This window comes from Cricetulus griseus, chromosome 2 (genome assembly GCF_003668045.3).
Source record: "Cricetulus griseus strain 17A/GY chromosome 2, alternate assembly CriGri-PICRH-1.0, whole genome shotgun sequence".
In the NCBI taxonomy this organism is placed as follows: Eukaryota; Metazoa; Chordata; class Mammalia; order Rodentia; family Cricetidae; genus Cricetulus; species Cricetulus griseus.
This window is the reverse complement of record NC_048595.1, coordinates 276,164,086-276,185,100: the sequence shown is the minus strand read 5'-3', so window position 1 is coordinate 276,185,100 and position 21,015 is coordinate 276,164,086. Positions and strand designations below refer to the sequence as shown.

General features: G+C 41.4%; 1 protein-coding gene across 7 annotated transcripts in view; it reads right to left on the bottom strand.

The window, feature by feature from the left end:
* Positions 1 to 21,015, bottom strand: part of Utrn (utrophin) — a 484,152-nt gene that overhangs the window by 303,853 nt on the left and 159,284 nt on the right. For 6 of the 7 annotated variants that reach the window (XM_027402009.2, XM_027402014.2, XM_027402008.2 and 3 more), the window contains 7 exons: positions 19,687 to 19,928; positions 18,905 to 19,085; positions 17,307 to 17,452; positions 16,096 to 16,308; positions 6,321 to 6,434; positions 5,304 to 5,459; positions 44 to 214 (listed from right to left, as the gene is read on the bottom strand). In XM_027402009.2, the coding sequence (XP_027257810.1) occupies positions 44 to 214; positions 5,304 to 5,459; positions 6,321 to 6,434; positions 16,096 to 16,308; positions 17,307 to 17,452; positions 18,905 to 19,085; positions 19,687 to 19,928 (1,223 nt within the window). The remainder of the gene's footprint in view (positions 1 to 43; positions 215 to 5,303; positions 5,460 to 6,320; positions 6,435 to 16,095; positions 16,309 to 17,306; positions 17,453 to 18,904; positions 19,086 to 19,686; positions 19,929 to 21,015) is intronic. The other variant, XM_035440386.1, reaches the window with a different exon arrangement.

Sequence of the window (21,015 nt, the reverse complement as noted above, 5' to 3'; positions counted from 1 at the left end):
CTCATTAGCATGAAGGGGCACAGGATGGGATGAAGGGCCTCACCTTCATTTCCTCCACGGCACTCTCCAGTTCTTCTGGGGATTTGTACTCGAAGTCCCTCTCCAGGTACTCCTCTTCAGCCTGCGCCATCCACTCCTGCATCTCGGCCAAGTCCTTTTTCAAGTTTGTGGCTTTTTCCTGACTATCAGACAACTTACTTTTTTGAAGAGCAATCTAGAAAGGAAAAGCCATTCTGCTCAGTAAATAAATTTTAATACACTAAATGCTAGTCCTACCCTTTAATATTTAAAGACACTGCGATAAATTTCCAGTCTTACATTTTAATATCCAAGCAAAACTTTTTGTACATCCTGTGCTGATGTTACATAATGTAGGAAATGAGGAAAATATGATGAATTCTATACAACATTTTAGACGTGCACTGAGCCTGAAAATATCTACTGTAAGTCTGAAAATAGGGTTCACAGCTGGTGTTTTTTCTCCCTGGTAGCCTGCACAGCACCTTCCAGCACTGTGAAAGCTAGGCAGCAGAGAAGAGGCTTCTGCTTCCATTCCAGCTTGGTTCTGAACCTTTAATTCCACATGTGAAATTAACCTGTAGCAATAAAGGCATATACATCAAATTAATTTTATTGTAACACTGTTTACTATCAAAAAATGAAAAACAAGAAGCTGAAGTCCCATTGTGTTCTCATTTCTTAAAATGAGGATGGAGCTAGGCTTGGTTGCATATTCCTTTAATTCCAGCACTTGGGAGGCAGAAGCAGGTGGATGTCTGTGAATCTTGAGACAGCCTGCTCTGCAGAGTGAGACCAATTCTCAAATCTAAGAAGAAAACTGAGAGTGAGAAGAACTATTATGAAAGATGGCCATAAGATATTATCCTACAAATGTCCAGAGATATACAGGATGACCCCAAGTAACAATCTAAGCAATAGTGGAGAGGCTACCTTAAATGTCCTTCTCAGATAATGAGATTGATGACTACCTTATATGCCATCCTGGAGCCTTCATCCAGTAGCTGATGGAAGCAGAAGCAGAGATTCACAGCTAAAAACTGAACTGAACTCCTGGAATCCAGTTGCAGAGAGGGAGGAGTGATGAGCAAGGGGGTCAAGGCTGTAGAAGCCCACAGAAACAGCTGTCCTGAACAAGGGGAAGCTTGCTGGTTTCCCAGACTGATAACTGGGAAACCAGCATGGGACTGTTCCAGACACCCTGAATGTGGATGTCAGTTTGGAGGTACGGGTAATCTATGGGGCCTCTGGTAGCGTATCAGTATTTATCCCTAGTAGATGAATGGACTTTGGTAGCCCACTCCAAATAGAGGGATACTCTCTCAGTCTAGACACACGAGGGGGTACAGGTGGAGGGTCTAGGCCCTGCTGCAAATGACATGACAGTCTTTGAAGATCCCCATGGAAGGCCTCACCCTCCCTGGGGAGCAGAAAGGGGATGGGATAGGGGGTCGGTGGGGGGCAGAGGAGGAGGGGAGAGAAAGGGAACTGGGATTGACATGTAAAACAAGCTTGTTTCAAATTTAAATTTTTTTAAAAAGGGTATTATCCTACAAAATGTTGGTTAGAAAGTAGAAGACACCAGCTGGAGAGATGGCTTAGTGTTTAAGAGCACTAGCTGCTCTTCCAGAGGATTTGGGTTCAATTCCCAGCACCCACGTGGCAGATCACAAGCGTCCATAACTTTAACTCCAGTTCCAGGTGATTCAACACTTTATGCACACACACATACACACAGGCAGAACACCAAGGCACATAAAATAAAAATAAATTTAAAGAAAGTAGAAGATACGTTTGAAAATAGTTTTTTCAGAATCTGGTTCAGTAACTTTGGGAAGTTCTTCAGAGAAGTCTGGAGATATTTTCAGAGTTCCTCCCCCTAACCACAAACTAATTTCAGCTGGAAGAGCCAATCCTGTCACACAGGAATAGTGCAACCTTCCCCTGAAATGTGCAACTGCCTGCTCAAATTACACGTCAGTGTGAAGCTACCTAACCAGAGCTGCCTGACAGTAACCAGAGGCCAGGACAGGAAAAGACTGTGGGTTAAGGAACAGTTAGTGGCTTTTCTGTTTCCTCCCTCCAAACAGGAGCAGAGGTCTAAAAATAGAAAGGAAAGGTTTGGTTTTTTTTTTTTTTTTTTTTCAATGCCCACCCACCAGCTGGACTGTTACTCTATCGAGAAGTCAAACCCCACACAGTACTGCTCCCACAATGGATGGTCAACACTTTCCTTAGGCAGAGTTACTAAAACTCTCCTCTCCCGCCCCCTCTGTCTGTGTGTGTGTGTGTGTGTGTGTGTGTGTGTGTGTGTGTGTGTGTGTGTGTGTGTGTGTGTGTGTGTGTGTGTGTGTGTGTGTGTGTGTGATGTAACTACATAAATGTAGTTTGAGCCCATGTCCAGAAGGTTTTTATTGTTTGTATTTTCTGAACAGCAGCCAGTTATAACATTTTAGTAGATCCATAGAATAGTTGAAAATAAAACCAAGAAGATATCATAACTATATACTTTGTATTTTAGAACAGTGACAATTTCTTTCACGATAACATAGGTGAGACACATTTCCATGTATTTTTTTTTGTTTGACGTGCCTATTTTAGACATTTATTTTGTATGAAGTGGTGTTTTGCCTGTATGTATGCTAGTATACCATGTGCATACAGTGCCCATAGAAGCAAGAAGAGGAATCATGATCCTGTAATTCCATGAAACTGGAGTTACAGACTGTTGTTAGCTACCATGTAGGTGCTGGGAACGGAACCTGGGTGTTCTGCAAGAGCTGCAAGTGCTTTCAACTACTGAACCATCTCTCCAGCCCCAGACATACCTATTTTTTGCTTACTACAATAAAAAAAACTCCAAAATGTTTAATATTACCACTACTGATTGATATAAATTGTCTAGAACTGATCTAAATAACTATTCATACAACATGTAGCTACTTCTTGCTGAAGATGCCTAAATTTTCTTTCCATATTACAAATCAAATGGGATTCACAGCAGATTTTATATTGTTATGAATGAATGAGCGAGAGAGCAGTGAGTGGATAGATGAATGGAAAAGGATGATGGATGGGTGGGTACGTATGACAGATAATAGATGGTGATGATAGATGATGGATGGATGAAGATGATGGAGGATGAAGGATAGATGGATGACTGCATGAATACAGGGAGATAGGGTATAAATAGACAGATGGATGCCAGATAGCTGCTAGTTCCTCAATGTCACTTAGGAACCACATCCTCTATTTACTTAGACAAAACCCCAGCCACTTATACATTATGAAGCAGATACAAAAATATGTTTGGCTAGTATATTCAATGCTATTACAAAAAGATTATTTTCTTAAGTTTGGTAATAGCAATTTGATTTTGTAATAGTCTTTGCTAAAACATATGATGTTAATTTCAAATTCCTATCTAAGGCATATTTTCACAGATAAAGAGAAAATGTAATACAAGACTACTATTAACAAATATTGGAATAGGTCCATAGGTGATGCCGTATTTTAATTTTCTCCACATTTAAACATGTTGAGAATGAAGAAATCAGGCTAAAACAAGAACAAAACATTCAGTAGTGCCACCAGTATAAGATTTACCAATATAAACATTAGTGAAAAAGCATTATATCAAGAATGTAATAGTCCAAGCATGGTCAGTGGGATATGATTGAATTTCCCATTTTCTATTCTTTTTTCACCACTGTCATTCACTCAGCTACAATTAGACACCATTATTTTTCCAAGGTGACTGAGCAGGCAGAGAGAACCTGCTGTGTGGGTCTTCACAACACTGGCATGCTCTCCCTTGTATGGCAGTAAGCAGATGGTCTCACAGACATCCCTTTGAAGTGGTCCTCAGTCCCCATTCCCGTACTTGTGTGGAATCATCTCCTGCCCCCAGAAGTGTCTCCCCTTGAGTTCCTAGCATTCAAATAGACAGCACCATGACCTTTGCCAACCTCCTGAGCCACCCTTGACCATCACCTTTCCATCATACATCGTCCTCTACCGAAGCCCTGTCTGTTTCCAAAACAGGCCACATACCTTATGTCTCCTGACCTCAAATGCAACCTCTCTGACCCAAGAGGTCATCCTCTCTTTTCAAGTCTTCAATGACCTGAGTATTGTCCCTACTTCCATACTTGGCTTTCTGAAACACCCATCTACCCAAAAGCTGAAGGGACCTTAAAGGGCCTGACACATCCCTGCTCAAAACTCTCAAACTTGGGTCCGTGAGATAGCTCTGTAGGTAAAGGCACTTGCAGCCAAGTCTGGTGAACCACGTTCGATCACCCAGGCTCACACAACGGTAGAAGAGAACTGACTCCCACTAGTTGCCCTTGACCTGTACATGCATACATGGCACATGCACCAACACATGTACACACATGGTAATAACAAACAAAACAAGTTAACGAATGTTAATAACTTCTCAAGGTAGCTGACATCATTCTTAAACTCAAACCCAGAGTGCCTGCCCACAACGAAGGCCTAGCCCCACCCACTCTTCTGACCTCAGGTATTCCTATTTTCCATGTATTTCCTAACTCCACTCACTCTATTCCAGCAGCAGTACCTTGGGGCCTCAATAAACAAACATACCACACTCACTTCCACAGCTGAGCTTGGAAATTGCCCATACTACACAACCTTATCCAAATCCATCATGGCCCACCTCCTCCTTTACTCGGTACTCTACTGCAATGTCCCCGTATGAGCAAGTCCCTGGCCAACCTATTTGAAACAATATCTGCCTTCTCTGACCTCTTGGTCCTCTCCCCAATAGTTCACCTGCCTCACAGGAATGCAAACTTCTCAAGAGGAAAGTTTTCCCTGGTCATTGCTGTGTCCCAGAGCACAGAGAGAGGCAGGGCAGCAGACACTAATTAATGAAATACTAAGTGTAGCTGATTAATGGATATCTGCTGCCTAAATGATTAATAACTATAATTAGTGGATATCACACTCAAATGTCCTCAAGGCAAGACAAGTATCATAAATGAATGTGAGGAGCTGGGTTTAAATAAAAAAGAAAAGTCCTGAGTCCCACTGAGCAAGCAATATTCTTCCTTAATTTCAATATTTATATGTGTATATACATATATGTATATACACATATATATTTATGTGTGTATACATATGCACTCACACACATTTTTATGTGGGTTTTATGTTTTCCTGTAAATGTCCTAGGCCACTATTTTTAATGTTGGTTTTCCTGGTCAAGAAAAGCCAGGAACATTGTGTCCCCTTCCTAGTGAAGGTGAAACACTCACCTCTTCGCTGAATTTCTCCACTTGAGCTTGGTAGTCCACTAGTCTTGACTGTATACATGTTTTGACTCCGGTGACTGGACAGCTTTGAAGGTTAGTCTCTACTTCTCTCATGTTTTTCAGAGATGATTCAATTGTTTCAATTTCATTAGCAAATGTCTGAATATAGGAAACAAGCCCATGTTGAGTCTGCTCCCACGTAAGTGGGCATCTGCATCACATCTATCTGCCTGGATCCTGAAGATACTTCAAGGACATATTGCCTGGGAGTCAGGAGTCTCAACTACTTAAGAGCTACCTCCCTTCAAGAAATTCATTTTGTCGGGCATTTAAGACAGCCACTTGCTAAAAACAGATTAGAAATACCTGAATTTCAATGGGAAACACTACTTTTAATTAGAGAAATGTTTCTCGGTCCGTGGGTTGTGATCCCTTTTGGGGGGATCACATATCAGACATCCTGCATATCAGATATTTACATTACAACTCATAACAGTAGCAAAATTACAGTTATGAGGTAGCAACTAAATACTTTTATGTGTGTGGGGGGGTCACTACAACATGAAGAACTGTATTAAAGGGGCACACATTAGGGAGTTTGAGAACCACTGGTTTAGAGACACCTGATGATTTCATCAAGCATAAACTGCATGTCGTATGACTAGCGTGTTTCATGTGTTACACATGCTTTTCATAAAGGCCCATCAAGTAGTACAATGGCAGCAACACACTCGTGGTAATCTTTACATTAAGATCATCCCTGTCATAGGACAGAGCAGCTTCCGAAGGGAGGAGGGAATTACTCTTGTTCTCATCACAAATTCTAATAACCACGCAGCAATAAAATGTGAGCTAACTGTCTTTTATTAGCTATAAGGCCAAAATAAAAGCTTTATGATAAAGGACACTTTATCTAGACTTCATATGCCCCACTCTTACAATTTCAATAACACCAAATGACAATGAACAAGAAGAAAATGTTATTTATGTGAATAGGAGTGCCAGACCAGCAGAACTCACAGCACATTGGTCAAGCTGCTTCTGTAGTCCTGCTGCATCTCCTTGGGCAGCCTGCTCTTTCACTAGGAAGTCTTTCACACCACCCATCCACTTCTCAATGACTTCTGAGTCAGCCTAAATCGAACACAATAACAGAAGGGGATATTACTCAGTGACACCCAACCCACCACATTTCCTTCTACTGCAACTAGAAGGGAAAAAAAAAAAAAAAAAAGGCAACCTCTCAAAACTTCGATAACATCATTCTCATTTATTTCGTGTCCTTTTTTAAGTCTCCCAACTTGAAAAGTAATTCTTAAAAATGGCATCTTAGTAATAATTCCACAAGCCTCAAAATATACTGGAATGAACTATTTTTGTTTAAATGGAAGCAGTATTTAGGACTACGATTCAGATTACAGGGGAAATATACTATTCTAGTTGTACCCAACCGAAAAACAAAATCTTTTGTTTTTAGCTAACCTAGAGCACTTGTACTCCAAAGCTAGCTGCTGAAGTGAGAGTAAATACACAGCATCATGAAGAAATGCAATCTACTACTCTGCATTCCTCTGTGGGATACCTCCTTCCTTGAAAACAGAACTAGTCACTAACCATCCAAAGTTACTAAGAAGAAAGAGAAGACAAACATTTTCTAGAAAAAAAGCAGACTTTTTAGAGAGGAGATCACACAGGTGTGACTACATAGAAGACAATGTTAGCCCCACTTAAACTTCAATACTGAAGAGGTAGCCATTTTTCCCATGGCCTTCCACTCCATCAGTGCTTAGTTTGCCTTGGACATTTCTCTAATATGTTTCCTTGAACTATTTTCAGTTCTTTCATGTTCAGTCCTAAAAATAAAATAAACTTGAATGATCAAATTAGCAAGTGGCTGCCGCCATGTGTCTCCCTAGTGCTGTGATGGTTCAATATTCCTTCTTTCGTGACATTTGTAGGGCAGCAAAACCAGGTAATGTACAAACCATTCTGATTCACATGCTCTGGAAACAACAGAAATTATTTAATATTCCTATAATATGTCAAACAAAACCAGATATTATTATAATATAATATAAGAATATAAGAATAATAATAAATTATTATTCTTATGAAGTTGGAATGAACCCTCAAGATGGAACATACCATGAAGATGCTTATAAAATACCGCCCAAAATGATTTTGGATTTTTTTCTCAGTGTGCATTTGACCCCTGCTTCTTTTGTGTTAAACTTGTTTGTTCTTAAATACGTTGGTCATAACATTACAATTCACTAAAATCCCAGTATTCTCAATGATTACCTCAAAATAAGCTTCTCCTCTCAAATATTGCTTAATTGACTGCTAATTTAACAATAGGACTTGATCACTGTAAATACTAAATTTTACTTTGTTCTCTTGGCAATGCCAGTAAAAAAAAAAAAAAAATAGAGCAACAGCAAGCCAACAGAATAATTAAAATCTTTAGCTTTTCCAGTCTCCTGCCACTATCCCTAACTTTCTTCTGCTTGGAAATCTGACAGAGAAATATAATTTTCTATTGGGCATGTGGTTCTTTTGTTTGGTTGGTTAGCTGGCTGGTTTGATTGGATTTCTGGTTGTTGAGTTTTAGGATTTTTCCAAAATATTTAGGAATTTTCCAAATAAATTCATAAGCTAATGACACTGCTTTTCTTCAAATGTCATAATGGCATCTATTGTTTATAATTAATAAGTGCTAATAAAAATAAAAGTGGGGCTGGAGATATATCTCGGCAGGTAAGAGCACTGTGCTCAGCATCTCCATGTCCTAATGGCACTCAGCTAAGTCACAAGAAACATGAAAGAGCTCATAAGAAAAATGCAGTTTCTCTATCCACTTAAAAATCACAGCTAGGCTTGGCGGTGGTGGCGCATGCCTTTAGTCCCAGCACCTGAGAGGCAGAGGCAAGCGGACCTCTGTGAATTCCAGACTAGCCTGGTCTACAAGAGCTAGTTCCAGGACAGCCTCCAAAGCCACAGAGAAACCCTGTCTCGAAAAACAAAAACAAAAACAAAAACAAAAAAAAAAAAAAAAAATCTAAAGCACTTGTGTGCACTTGTGTACAATGAGTAACGGTCTCTGTCCAACTTAATGAACAAAAACGTGAATACGCACACATACATGCACACAGTTCTTTGGGGAACTTCACTTCTTATAAATAAAATTGTTTTAAGTTCCTAGTAGGAGCTTGGGAGATGATTCAGTCCATTAAAGTGCTTGACTAGTAAATATGGGGACCTGAGTTTGATCTGCAGAATCCACATAAAAAGCACAGCATGGTGACAAGTGCTTATTTTCCCAATGCTGGGAAAGGAAAAACAGGTTCCTGAGGCTTGCTGGCCAGCCAGAATAGCTTAATCTGGGAGTCCTAGGTCTCACGTAGAGACCTTGTTTCAAAAAATAGTCCATAGACAATCACCTAACCTTCAAGCTTTCACACAGTCTCTTGAGCACACACATATTCTCTCTGTCTCTGTCTCTCTGTCTGCCTGTGTGTGTGTGTGTGTGTGTGTGTGTGTGTGTGTGTGTGTGTCTGTCTGTCTGTCTGTCTGTCTGTCTGTCTTTCTCTGTCTCTCACTGTCTGTCTCTGTGTCTTTCTCTTACACACACATGCACACACACACATACACATTACCAGTAAATTTCTAATAATAATGTCTGCAAAAGAAAGGATATGTGATAGGTAGGGTTTTAGTGGGGGGGGGGTAGTAGGGAAGGATGGGAGGGAGAAGGGAACGGGGATTGTCATGTAAAACAATCTTGTTTCTAATTCAAATAAAAATAATCTGCAAAAAAATGTCTGCAAAAAAAAAAAAAAAGAAAAGAAAAAAAAGAAAGAAACAATAAGTGTAAGGACTCAGGCACTATTGCTAGCCTGTCCCTGTCACCTGCCAGAATGCTCTCAGGCAGTATCCCGGTCAGCCCAGGGTTCCAGGATTGCATAGTCTGCATGCAGGTGCAAAGGACCCCAAAGACAGACCCCCATCAACTTACGCTCCTTTACAGCTCTCTGTTTCTCTCTTTCCCACTCCTTCTCTTTTCCAGCTTTCTTTCCACTCTCGTGGTTCCCCTGGGGTAGACAGGACTTTTCCTGTCTCCCTCTTCTCTTTTGTCCTCTCTCTCCATCTGTCTCTTTTATCTCATTTCTCTTTCCTTCCCCCTCCCTCCCCTTTCTAATAAAACTTCTCACTTAAGCTCTGTCTGCCTTGTGTTTGTGCCCTGCCTCGGTCATCCTCGCCTGCCATGAAACCCACCAAGGTCCCTCACACAACGTTCCCCTCACTCTTTATCATAACAATAAGTCCTAGTCCAAGACAGTAACCATTTTTCATTCCCATTTTTATCCCCAAATATTCCAGTGAAGATGAAATTGGAGAAACTTAAAGCATCAAATATTATCCTTTGTAATTGTAAAAAAAAAAAAAAAAAAACACTGACCATCCCTGCAGAAAACTTCTTGAGCAGGTAACACCCTAGTTCAGTGTCACAAAGAAGGAATGCAGGGTCAAGGAAACACTCTCTCCTGAGCTGGAGGAGCTAGAAGCATTTTAAAGCTTGGAAACTCTGAAGCCAAGAACCTGAGACTCTACACAGCAGCCCTCCTCACACTTGATGACAGCCACATGCCTGACATTTTTCTCTCTCTGCTCCCCCATCAGCTGGAATGTCTGCAGACTTTTAAGCTGTTAACTTCTACCCCCAAGACACAGAGAAAACCAGCTGTGAAAACAGAATTAGTGCAGTAATTTAAAGTTAAGAGCTTCCTAGTTTGCTCACTTTTGAGGCATTCCAGAGCCTGTAGCAGGCACTACCCGTGGTTTCAACAGATACCAAAAGACTGCTCAAAATACTGTCACAAAAAGTGTTATGTCACAGAGACGAGGGCAAAGAATAACACATCAGCTTATCCAAACCCAAGTACCTAAATCCAGGGGGGTGGAATGGCCCATTGTCCCCTGGACTGAATAAAATGATAGAGGGGGCAACATTTTAATTATTGTATCAGGTTTGTATTCACTAGAAAGGTTAAATTAGCTAAATAAAGATTTTATTCTTCCTAATTTTTATCCTGAAATTCTTCCAAACTAGCAATTTGAAAACCTGTTTCTGCAAGGGCAGAATCCCAGCATGTCCTCTCTGCAACACATTGGGTTGGTGAGTATCTTTGAGTTTGAGCAACTGAAGGAAGAGGAGTGGGCAGACAGCTGTACTGACACTGGGGGTGTGTGGGTTTCAGACTACACAGTCCAAGCTCACTGGAGAGGAAGCAGTGGGTCTGACACACCTCCAGAGCAATTCATTCAGATCATAGCCATTCATATCGTAGTCATTCACATCCTCTTACTAGCTGGGCACCCTGCAGAGTCCTGTCTTCAAAGAGCCCCTTCCCTGAGAGGAAGGAGAAACATAGTTCTCCTCTAAGCACCCTATGGGGTGTAGATGGGAGGACACACAGAACAATGACAGAAGGGTGAGTCATCTTCAGGCTGTGCTTTGGTGCTGAGAAACCCTGAAGGCTACTAATAGAGTTTGTTCTTAAAGAATCAGCTAGGGGGAGGTGACGTGCCAGCAAGTACATGACACATCCAGAGGAAGGCAAATAGTCCAGCTTGGTCCTTTAGGACCCATGACACTGCCAGCCTGATGCCAATCATTATTGGGACATGGACAAGCTAAACAAGGAAGGAGTGGGGACTGTGTGATAAGGGTGAACATTTTACTCTGGTTGAGGACAACCAGACCCTATGCAGAAGTCTCTGGCATTGGTGGAAAGACGAATGTTCAACATAAGACATGAGAATCAGGAGTGGAATTAAAGATTGATGGAATGGTTGGAAAGTAGGCTGTAGGAGGGCCTGTGCCTGGAGGGAAGGGCTGCATGTGGTGTCCACAGAGCCAAGAGGCACACCAGGATTTGTGTGCACCTAGGGACATGCTGGTAACATTCCAGGTATATTCCACACTGTAGGATCTTAAGTAGGGGAAAGGAAATGATATAAAATATATCACAGTCCCGGTAATATCCAAGATATTACTACTGGAGATGAGAGAGAAAGCAGCTGAGCATGATTCATAAGAAAATCCTATCAGTAAAATCAATAACGGAAAAAAAAGTGCCTGTCTCGTGTTTTTTCAAATGTCTTGCTGCCGGGAAGGGAATGATGGTTTGTAAGAGTAAAAATGACCATTTCTGTTGTCAAGCACAACATAGAGCAGAAGAATTTAAGCCCACATTTGTGCCTAGCACTATGAAAGGGCACAGTGATCTAACCTTAGCCTGTACAAAAGGACTTAGCAGTAAAGACAAGGAAATGTCACCAAATGCCAAGAAAATAAGAGACAACTAACTACAACCATTCACATAAACACAGAGACCCCTCTTACAAATGTTGCAGGGCTGGAGAGGAAGAAAGAAAAGCAGATCACAACATTGCCTCAACCTCTAACGGTGCTGTATTCCTAAAAGGCTTTTTCTGAGGGTTAGGATTCATTTTCTGAGCTCTGCACTCTATTAGCTATTGACATGCCTGTATAGACTGACAAGGAGACCACTCCCTGGTATGGTTAAGGGAAGGTGCTTGTAGAGCAGAGAAGGCTTAAAGATAGATTTGAGGATCATTTGTTTTGTGGGAGAAGTTGCTACAATCTATGAGCATTTGGAAATCTAATGTGTCTGTGTCATCCTTGGCTATTGACTGAGCTGTATTGAGGCCCTTGGCAGTAAGACATAAATGGAATCTTCGAGACTGAGGAAGAGATGAGAAAAGGAGGGGAAAGTGTGGGAAACAGGAACTCAGACAGAGGGAGGATACCACTAAGCTCCAGGGGAGAGCTGAGAGCACGTGGGGGAAGATAGCAGGTGGAGAGAAGCAGCAGCCGAAGAGGCAGGAGGACTCCAGAATTTGGAGTGGAATATGGTGGGTGGCAGATCCCAGCAGAAACAAATGATCATAGCTTAGCAGAGTCAAACCTGCAGCTTAGTTTGGTTAAGAAAGGCCCTGCCCTTTGGAAAGGGATCCGTCTGTACTCCTCCCCAATTGCAGCACCAGATGTATAAGCTGAGGACATGACCACCCCATGGTATGGTTAAGTGGAAGGTTTTTATGAGATATGAGAGAGAGAGGATAGCCAGAGGCATCTGGAAGAGTCCAGAGCAGAAAAAGAATGTAGTAGTGAAGGGACCAGCCCCCTGCTATAGCAGCCATGACAAGCTAACATGTGCTTGCCTGACCTTGCCCCTCCTGTCCTAGTCACTAGTCAGATACCCTCCGCTTAGCAAGGAACCAATAAGAAGTTAGCTGGCGGGACTGTGCTTTACATACAAGTGCACAACAGTGACTTGCAACCGCCCTGGGAGGGCCTATAGGTCATAGCAACCAGTTGACCAATCAGCCTGGAAGCACACCAATCCCCAGACTACCCAATAAATTCCCCACCTCATGGTTTCTTGGGGTCCTTTCTCCAAGCACTTGTGCTATTGGGGTTAGCTCATTAAACAACAACAATAAAAGACTTTTTGTTTTTGTTTTGAAATGGGTCTCTTGGTGATTTGGGGGTTTCAGAATTTGGGCACAACAGTAGTCTGAACATGGCCGGGAGACTGGACCTGGCCATGATGGAAACAGGAGCAAAGCAGAGTGGGAGAGCAAGGTGGGGAGGGGAGAGGAAGATTGAGAGATGAAGAGAAAGAGTGAACAAAAGACAAAGCATAGCTGAGATAGCAGGGTTGGAAGGAGAATGAGTATGTTGGGGAAGGGATGCTCCTGAGCTAAAGGGAGTTTAGGGTAGGGAGGAGGTGAGAAGGGCTGGGATGCTAGCATGGACTTTGAGGTGTACAGCAGGTGCTTGTAATGATAAGGGACCCTGGAGGCCAGCATGCACTTTGGTATGCTAACAGGCACCACAGATACACATCTGTCCCTTCTGCCTTTGGAATCTGAGGTAATGGAATTTCCTTTGGATCTGACAATGTCCCTCACCAGGATCTACTGTAATGTATTCTATAATATAGGAAAAAATACAGATTCAAACTAGCAGTATGTTTGGACTGTGTGTACATTAAAATCCTTCATGGATTCACTGTAATTATGAGCTGTGACCATGACAGGATGTAGAAATGAGACTAAGACTACTGTTGGCAGTGAGTATTTCTGTTATTCAATATCTCCACAATAGCAATCTTCATGTATGATACATATGATTAAAAATGCATTTTAAAAATTAGAGATTTCTGGGTTTTTACCATGAGTGATATTGCCCATACCTACATAGTGAAGCCCTATCTCAAAAGAATTAATTGATTGATTAATTAAATTAAACAAATAATTAATTCCACTACTTTATCCCTAAGAAACCCCATCAATTGGCAGTAATCTAACACCTTCTGGGGCTCAGTTTAAAGAAGGAAGCTTGACCTGAACAAAGGGGAGCTCATGGAGCCTAGACTTACAGCTCGAAAACAAGCATAGGATAGAACCAGGCCCCCTGAACATGGTGTCAGTGAGGCCTGGGCAGTCTATGGGTCCTCTAGTAGTAGACCAGTATTTATCCCTAGTATACGAATGGACTTTGGGAGCCCATTCCACATTAAGGGTTACTCTTTCAGCCTAGACACATGGGGGAGGGCCTAGGCCCTGCCCCAAATGATATGACAGACTTTGAGGATTTCCCCCATGGACGGCCTCAGCCTTCCTGGGGAGCAGAAAGGGGATTGGATAGGGGGTCGGTGGGGGGCAGGGGAGGAGGGGAGAGAAAGGGAACTGGGACTGATATATAAAATAAGATTATTTCTAATTTAAATTTAAAAAAGAAAAAATAGAAAAAAAAAAGAACGAGGCTTAAAATACTAAAACATCTATCAGGACACCAAAAAAGGAAAAGGCTATTCCATGAGTAACTACTTACTGTATTTATCTGTAACTTTGTGGGGAAACTTCGAGTTTTCCCATGTGAATTAACAAGCAATTCCTCTTAAGCCACTAAGTGAGCAGGAGTGGGTTTAGCACTAAGATCATACATGTGTTTGCTTAAGGAAGTTGTACAATTGAAAAATGAATACAAATAACTATCAGCAACCTTGCTGTTAACCCACCAAAAGATAACAGGACATTAAAGTTTGCTACTGTAATAGCAAATATTTGAATAGAGACCCATGTGTTTGATGGGGAACGTTTTTAATATTTATATTTAATATCTTTGACATAGTCTCCAACTGGCTGCTAAAAGCACTTATAATTGCAATATTAGTAACAACAAGGAAGAAAATCTAAAACTGGATTATGATAAGCCCAGAACTCTCTTAGGTGTTTAAGAAGAATTTTTACTCCTTGAAACTTTATATTCAAATAATGGCACACCATCCTAGTTAGTTTTAAATGTCAACTTGACACAGGCAAGAGTTAGGGATTCTCAATTGAGGGACTGGGCAGATCAAATTGGCCTGTGGACATGTCTATGGGGGATAACCTTGATGGTTAACTGACTTAGATGTAAGAGGACAATGCTGTAGGCAGTGATCTAAGGCTGTATATAAAAAGTCAGGTAAGCACGAAGCTGAGAGCAAGCCAGCAAGCTGTGTCCCTCTATGGTTTCTGCTTTAAGTTTCTGCTTAAGACCTTGCCCTCAACAATGGCCTCTGATCAGAAGTATGAAGCCTTTCCTTCCCTAAGTTCCTTTGGTGGATATGTTTTATCATAGCATTAATAGGAAAGAAACTAGAACACATACATTTAACTAACCCTAAAATAAACTTTTCAGGAGTCACTCATGAATTCTCCTGACTATAGCTAAGATTTAAATTTGAAGATATAGAAACAGTTCACACAGCATGGGTCAACCTTAAACTACTTACATTTGGGACTAAGTGATTCTGCTTCTATGAGGGTTAGCTTGTGCAGTATAAAATAGGTAGATGGGCTTCTACTGATGTCACCTGCTTATCCTATCCCTATGCCATGGCAATGACAATCAAAGATGTCTTTAGACTAGCACACATCTCAGATTCGGGGGGGGGGGGGGAATGTCACTGATGACTGTGAATCATCAAATAAGCCACTAAGGGAGCATCGTCAAAAATTTTGCAATCACAGACCACTATAAATGTCATTTACACCATTGTAATATGTACACAATTTGTGAGCCTGGCTGAAGGTTGTGAAACTTACTCACTTGTAGTAGAAACCCTTGAAGTTGTGCGGCAGAATTCTTCCTTAGCATGATAAGACCCTGAGTTTAATCCCTAGCCCTGGTTTAAAAGGCCAGGACAGTGGCACACACTTGAGAGGTGGAGACTGAAGGATCAGAAGTTCAAAGTCATCCTTGACTATGTAGCAAGTTTTCAGCCAACCTAGGATGTGTGAGACTTGTACTCCCCCCTCCCCCTGAGCCGTGTCCCTCATTCCATTCTCTGCTACCAAGAAGATAAACTTCTTCCACTATAACTTGTCACCTCTAACTATACTTTGATCAGTGGTTCCAATGCTATGCAGATCCCCATGCTGAAATTCTATTTTAACCATTATTAAGCTATGTACTCATCAAGGTCCAGTTCACCTCTACCAGAAGCCTTCTCTACAAGACAAAAGAAATGCATGGGCTTACCAGCACATCAAAAGTGTGCCTTTCATAAGCAACCTATAAATTCCAACTTAAGCATATAATAAATGTGGGACCAGAAAGAATGCCAAATATTCAGAAAGCAGACATTCCAGTCTTCCGTGATAATCACTGTGTGCCCTGAAACTAGCGTAAACTCCTCTTGGCCTCTCGACTTACCTCAAAATCTCTGAGTCTGGGGATGATTTCCTCAAGCAAATGTAAATCTCTGGAAACCTTGGCCTTTACTTTATTCCACGTCCCCTGGACATCATCAAATTCTTGTTTATACACTTTTCCCACATCAGGAAGCACATTTTTCTCCAAAATCTTGGTTTCTTCTGAAAGTTTATGTAATGTGGGTTTGTGATTTTCAAGGATTTCATCAAGGGCCTGAAAAAGTTTCCAAAGATGAAATCCGTGCACAACAATGTAACAATGTAAGTATCTGCACAGATGTAGTGACATGACATATATTGACGCATGCTCACAGTGGAAAAGGGGGAGGAGGGTATCTTACTTAAAAAAGATTAAAAAAAAAAAAAAGTCAGTCAGAAAAGTCAGAGCTTCCTCTTCATGGGTTTTGTGGGGGAGTGGCATAATGTATTCTGTACACTGAAAACCCCTAGAACAGCACACACAGTATGCCAGGAGCCCAAGGTCAAGAGTTGGTCTCTTTTATCAGCCACAACAGTGTTGAGCCTTAGGGAAGCAATTTAATCAAGAAAAAATTAGTATCAATTTGGGCTTGGGATGGTGGCTCATAACAGTCACCCCAGCACTTGGGAAGCTGAGGCAGAGGGACTGCATTCAGTTCTAGGCCAGCCTATACATTATAGAGTGAAATCCTGTCTCCAAAAACAAAAATAACAAAAAATCAGTTCAACTAATACACCTCACCTCAGTTTGGAAGATATATTTAGCAGATTATGAACAATTTTAGAATTAATTTTACGTGAACTATAAGAAAATACAGTTTTCCTAATAACGTTTAAGGATGTGTCTTTTATGGACCACAGATAAATTGTTTGAGGTAATTAAGCTTCAAATTATAAATTCTTAGGCCTGCAGGGTGGTTCAATAGATAAAGACATCAGCCACACAAGGCTGAAGCCTTCAATTCTATCCCTGGAACTCAGAGTGAAGGAGAAAACAGAGTCCCCAAGGTTGTCCTCTGGACTCAGCACACACCCACCTTCACAATGCTACTACTAATAAATAATAAAAGCAAATTAAGATAAAAGTTTTTAAATCTTCTACTTTTATACTGAAATTTGAATGATTTTTTTAAGGTTGGATCAAAAACAGCCTTTTTTTTTTTTAATCACTGAAAAATCACTTCAAATACATAACATGAACCATCAGAAATAGAGTTCTCAGACACAGCTTACCTTTTTCTCTTGCAGGGCCTGTTCCACCTTTGTGAGATCATTAAGGGAGTTTAGAGATGTCTGGGCTTTTTTTTCTGTCTCTTTTAGCACCTCTTTCAGTGTGTTCAATGTGTCTAGGTACGCAGGTCCAGGTTGGCTCTTCAGCTCTGCCGAGTTAAACATACTTACTTAGGGAAAACAATGTAGAAACCTAATACCGTTATTGTCTGCACCATTAATTATTTGTATCTAATAAAAAGATTCCAACAGATAATAAATTAGGCCCCATGATTACAATTGAAAAGAATCTCTGTTGGTTAATAAAATAGGTCATCCCTCTGGCATTTCAAACAGACCGACTGTGGCTTCATTCCTCTGGTGGCTGATGTTTGAAATATTAACTCGCTATCATTTTTCTTCATTTGATCACGCTGAAACGTCTCAATGAAGCTTGAAGGACAGCATGCCTTTTGTCTCACACAACTTCCCCTTCCCCAACTACTACACAAAGAAATACAAGGCAGCAAAGATCCTTCCCCCAGCCTTCCTGACATCGCATAAGTGTACACAAACTCTGTGGGAACCCCACAGACAGCAAGGAACAGAGGTGGCTAGCAATAGCCAGCTAGCACAGCGCATCCCTCTGTGGCTCTGTAGAAATCCCAAACAATCAGCGTTTATGCAGAAGAGGAAGTGAGTTGAATGTGAGGCACCAAGAGGTTAAAGCAATTAGCAGCATAAGTTAAACTGCCTACCACTGATGCTTCTCATAACTGAAAGCTTGGCTTGTACTAGTCGGCTGAGAAAGGAGGCTTCTAGTATTTATGTCACACTGTAAGTTAACTGACTGCCGTCAGCAAAATGCATGAAGTCCAAACGCACATTTAAAAGAAAGGCTACATGACACATTTGTCTAACACGCATACATTCCTAATGTCTGTACAAGATGTGCAAGAGCTAAGGGAGTAGAGGGGACAGTCACTGCACTGAGTACACACAGCCCATGGCAATCCAATGCAGCAGCTGAAGGGAAGAAATGCAGAACGGGGTACACAAGCTTTTAAAATCCTTTTAAAAACCACTTCCCCAACAAGATTTATTCCAAATTTTCCCATGCCAAGTTCTTTGATTTTGTTCAAATTCTGGGAGAGCAAAGTGCTTTCTCTCAAGGAATGGGTGGCGCTGCTAAAACCCTAACCCATCAATGGGGGCAAACAGAAATCAGTGATACTTTTGGTTGGAACAGGTTCGAGCAAAATTGTTCCTCCCAAAAAAAATCTCCATAAGGGCGGGAGTACAAACCAGATGCCTAACATATGCAAGGTCCTGGGGTTCAACACATCACCACAAAAAAAAAAAAAAAAAAAAAAAAAAAAAAATCTTTCAGAAGTCATTATATCCAATTTATGCAAGTTTAGAGCATGTGACATTGTCTATTTACAAACAAGTGTGAACACTGAAATAGTCTGAATGCATTGAATAGTATAGAACGAATTGTTAGACGTCAAGTCACACAGGTGCAGAGGAAGACAGATACCCTGAGGAGTAATTTTTAGATTAAGGAAAACAGAGAGAGAGATAGAGAAAAGAAGTGACTACCGTGGAAAGCCAGGGCTTACCAGTCTCTAGTCGCTGTTGGCATTCCTCTAAAGCCTTCTGCACGGCCTGATAGTGACTTCGAAGATCATCAAAACCCTGCTGAACAAAACCTGGGGCAGAGGGCTGAGACTTGAGGGCTAAACAGCTTGCACACAGTGTCTCAATTCTGGGGTGAAGGCCAAGGAGATCTGTCAGTTCCCTCTAAGGAAGAGAAAACATGGTCACTTGACTACTTGAAGATGAGCATCCACATAGAAAGTTATAAAGAAAATGAACACAAAGCCCATGATACAATATCCATTTTCCCCTAACTCGCTCTCTCTTCACATCATAAAATCTTTTGCCTTTGCAGGATACAGCCTCTTGGGCTACTGACAGCTCAGTGGGTATGAGCACTTGCTATGCAATCAAACAGATCTGAGTTTGGATCCCCAGCACCCATGTAAAAATGTGGGCATTAGCCTGTGCTACAACCCTTGTGTTGTGGGAGGGCAGGGATAGAGGCTAGCTGGGACTTACTAGACAGCAGGCTCCAGTTTAAGTGAGAGACCACACTTCAAGGAATAATGAAGAGTGCGGTAGGGCAGGACACCTAATGTCCTCTGTTGTCTTCTGGCCTTTCTCAGCATTGATGGGCACTCATGCATGCACACACACACACACACACACACACACACACACACACACACACACACACACACACACACACACATCTTTGACCACACACACTGAATGATATAACCTCTTTACATATGAGACTCAGCAAAGAAAGGCTGTATAGTCCAGCTGTTTGGCACCCTACCTGGCAGGAATCCTTTAAGCTTGGCAAGGACTGCTGGGATGATTCAGAAAAAGGTGTGATTCTCAGCCATTCTTCCTTCACCTTGATGGCCTTTTCAAGGGCATCAAGCTGCTTAAAATAAGCATTTATATCTTCCTGAAGCTGGATCTTCCTTCCCAGATCTTCCAACTGCTGAGATACCGTCTTCCATCCTGATGAAACCCTTTCCAGAACACTGTTTATTTCTTCGGTTGAAAGGCCCTCTACACAAACAGAAAAGTCCAAGTGCGTCAAAGCAGACATTCCAAATGGTAATGCCAAGGGTGTTTAGAATTGGTCCTACACACTCTAACACAGTGAAAGATGAGGCAATGTCACATACAGTGATTGTCCCCTTAGGTCCCATCTAATACAACTACAAATCATAATGATCCACTTATAAATGACTAGATGTCCTTTAACTCCATGGCCTAAGGGGAGTGGGGAACTCCGAGAGAGCAGCTCAGGAGTGGTGTGGTTGTCTCAGAGCATCAGCCAGTTCCTCTTCCATACAATGCATGTTTCCATCCGTAACAGCCTAACACTCCGATTGCTTCTAATTTGATGCAGGCAAATAAGCTTAAATGCCTGAATTTGTGCAGAGCTAGAGAACAAAGCAGACAGCTGCCAAAACTCAGAGCTGGCTCAAGTCTTCGGTGACAAAAGATGAAGAGTCCCCCACCCTGCAAGCAACTTGGGTACATGTAAGAACAGGAAACCGGGACCCAGGCTCAAGAAGCATCAACAAGCAAGCCTACTGAACATTCTACACATATAAATAAATATGAAAAATGCCAAAATAATGACAAAGGTAGCTACTTTAGAGACACAGCTCAAGAATGCTATTATTCTTACTATATTAATCTTACAAGTTTTTACATTTATTTCCTTATTTTGGGGTGCCAAGGCATGCCCATGGAGGTGAGAGGATCAATTGCTGGCACGGGCTCTTTCTTCCCACCATGTGGGTTCCAGGAAAGGAACTCAGTCATTAAGTTTGGTGGCAAAAACCTGTACCCACTGAGCCATTCTTCCAGCCACTGAGAATAATAATTTTTTTTCTCAAATTCTAAAAAGGTACACAGTGTTTTGAGAAATTATTTTTAAAGTTATCTATAACAATAGATCTTTCCATATCTTTTTCCCGTGCTATAAATATCATCAAATCTAAAAAAACAAAAACAAAAACAAAAACAAAAACGGTATGAGGAGATATAGGAAAGTGGCAACAGGCTCCTTCTCTTTGGCAGACATCTGTGCTGAAAGGATAGATTCAACATCTTCAGGATGCAAGTAGGAGGGCAGTGAAAT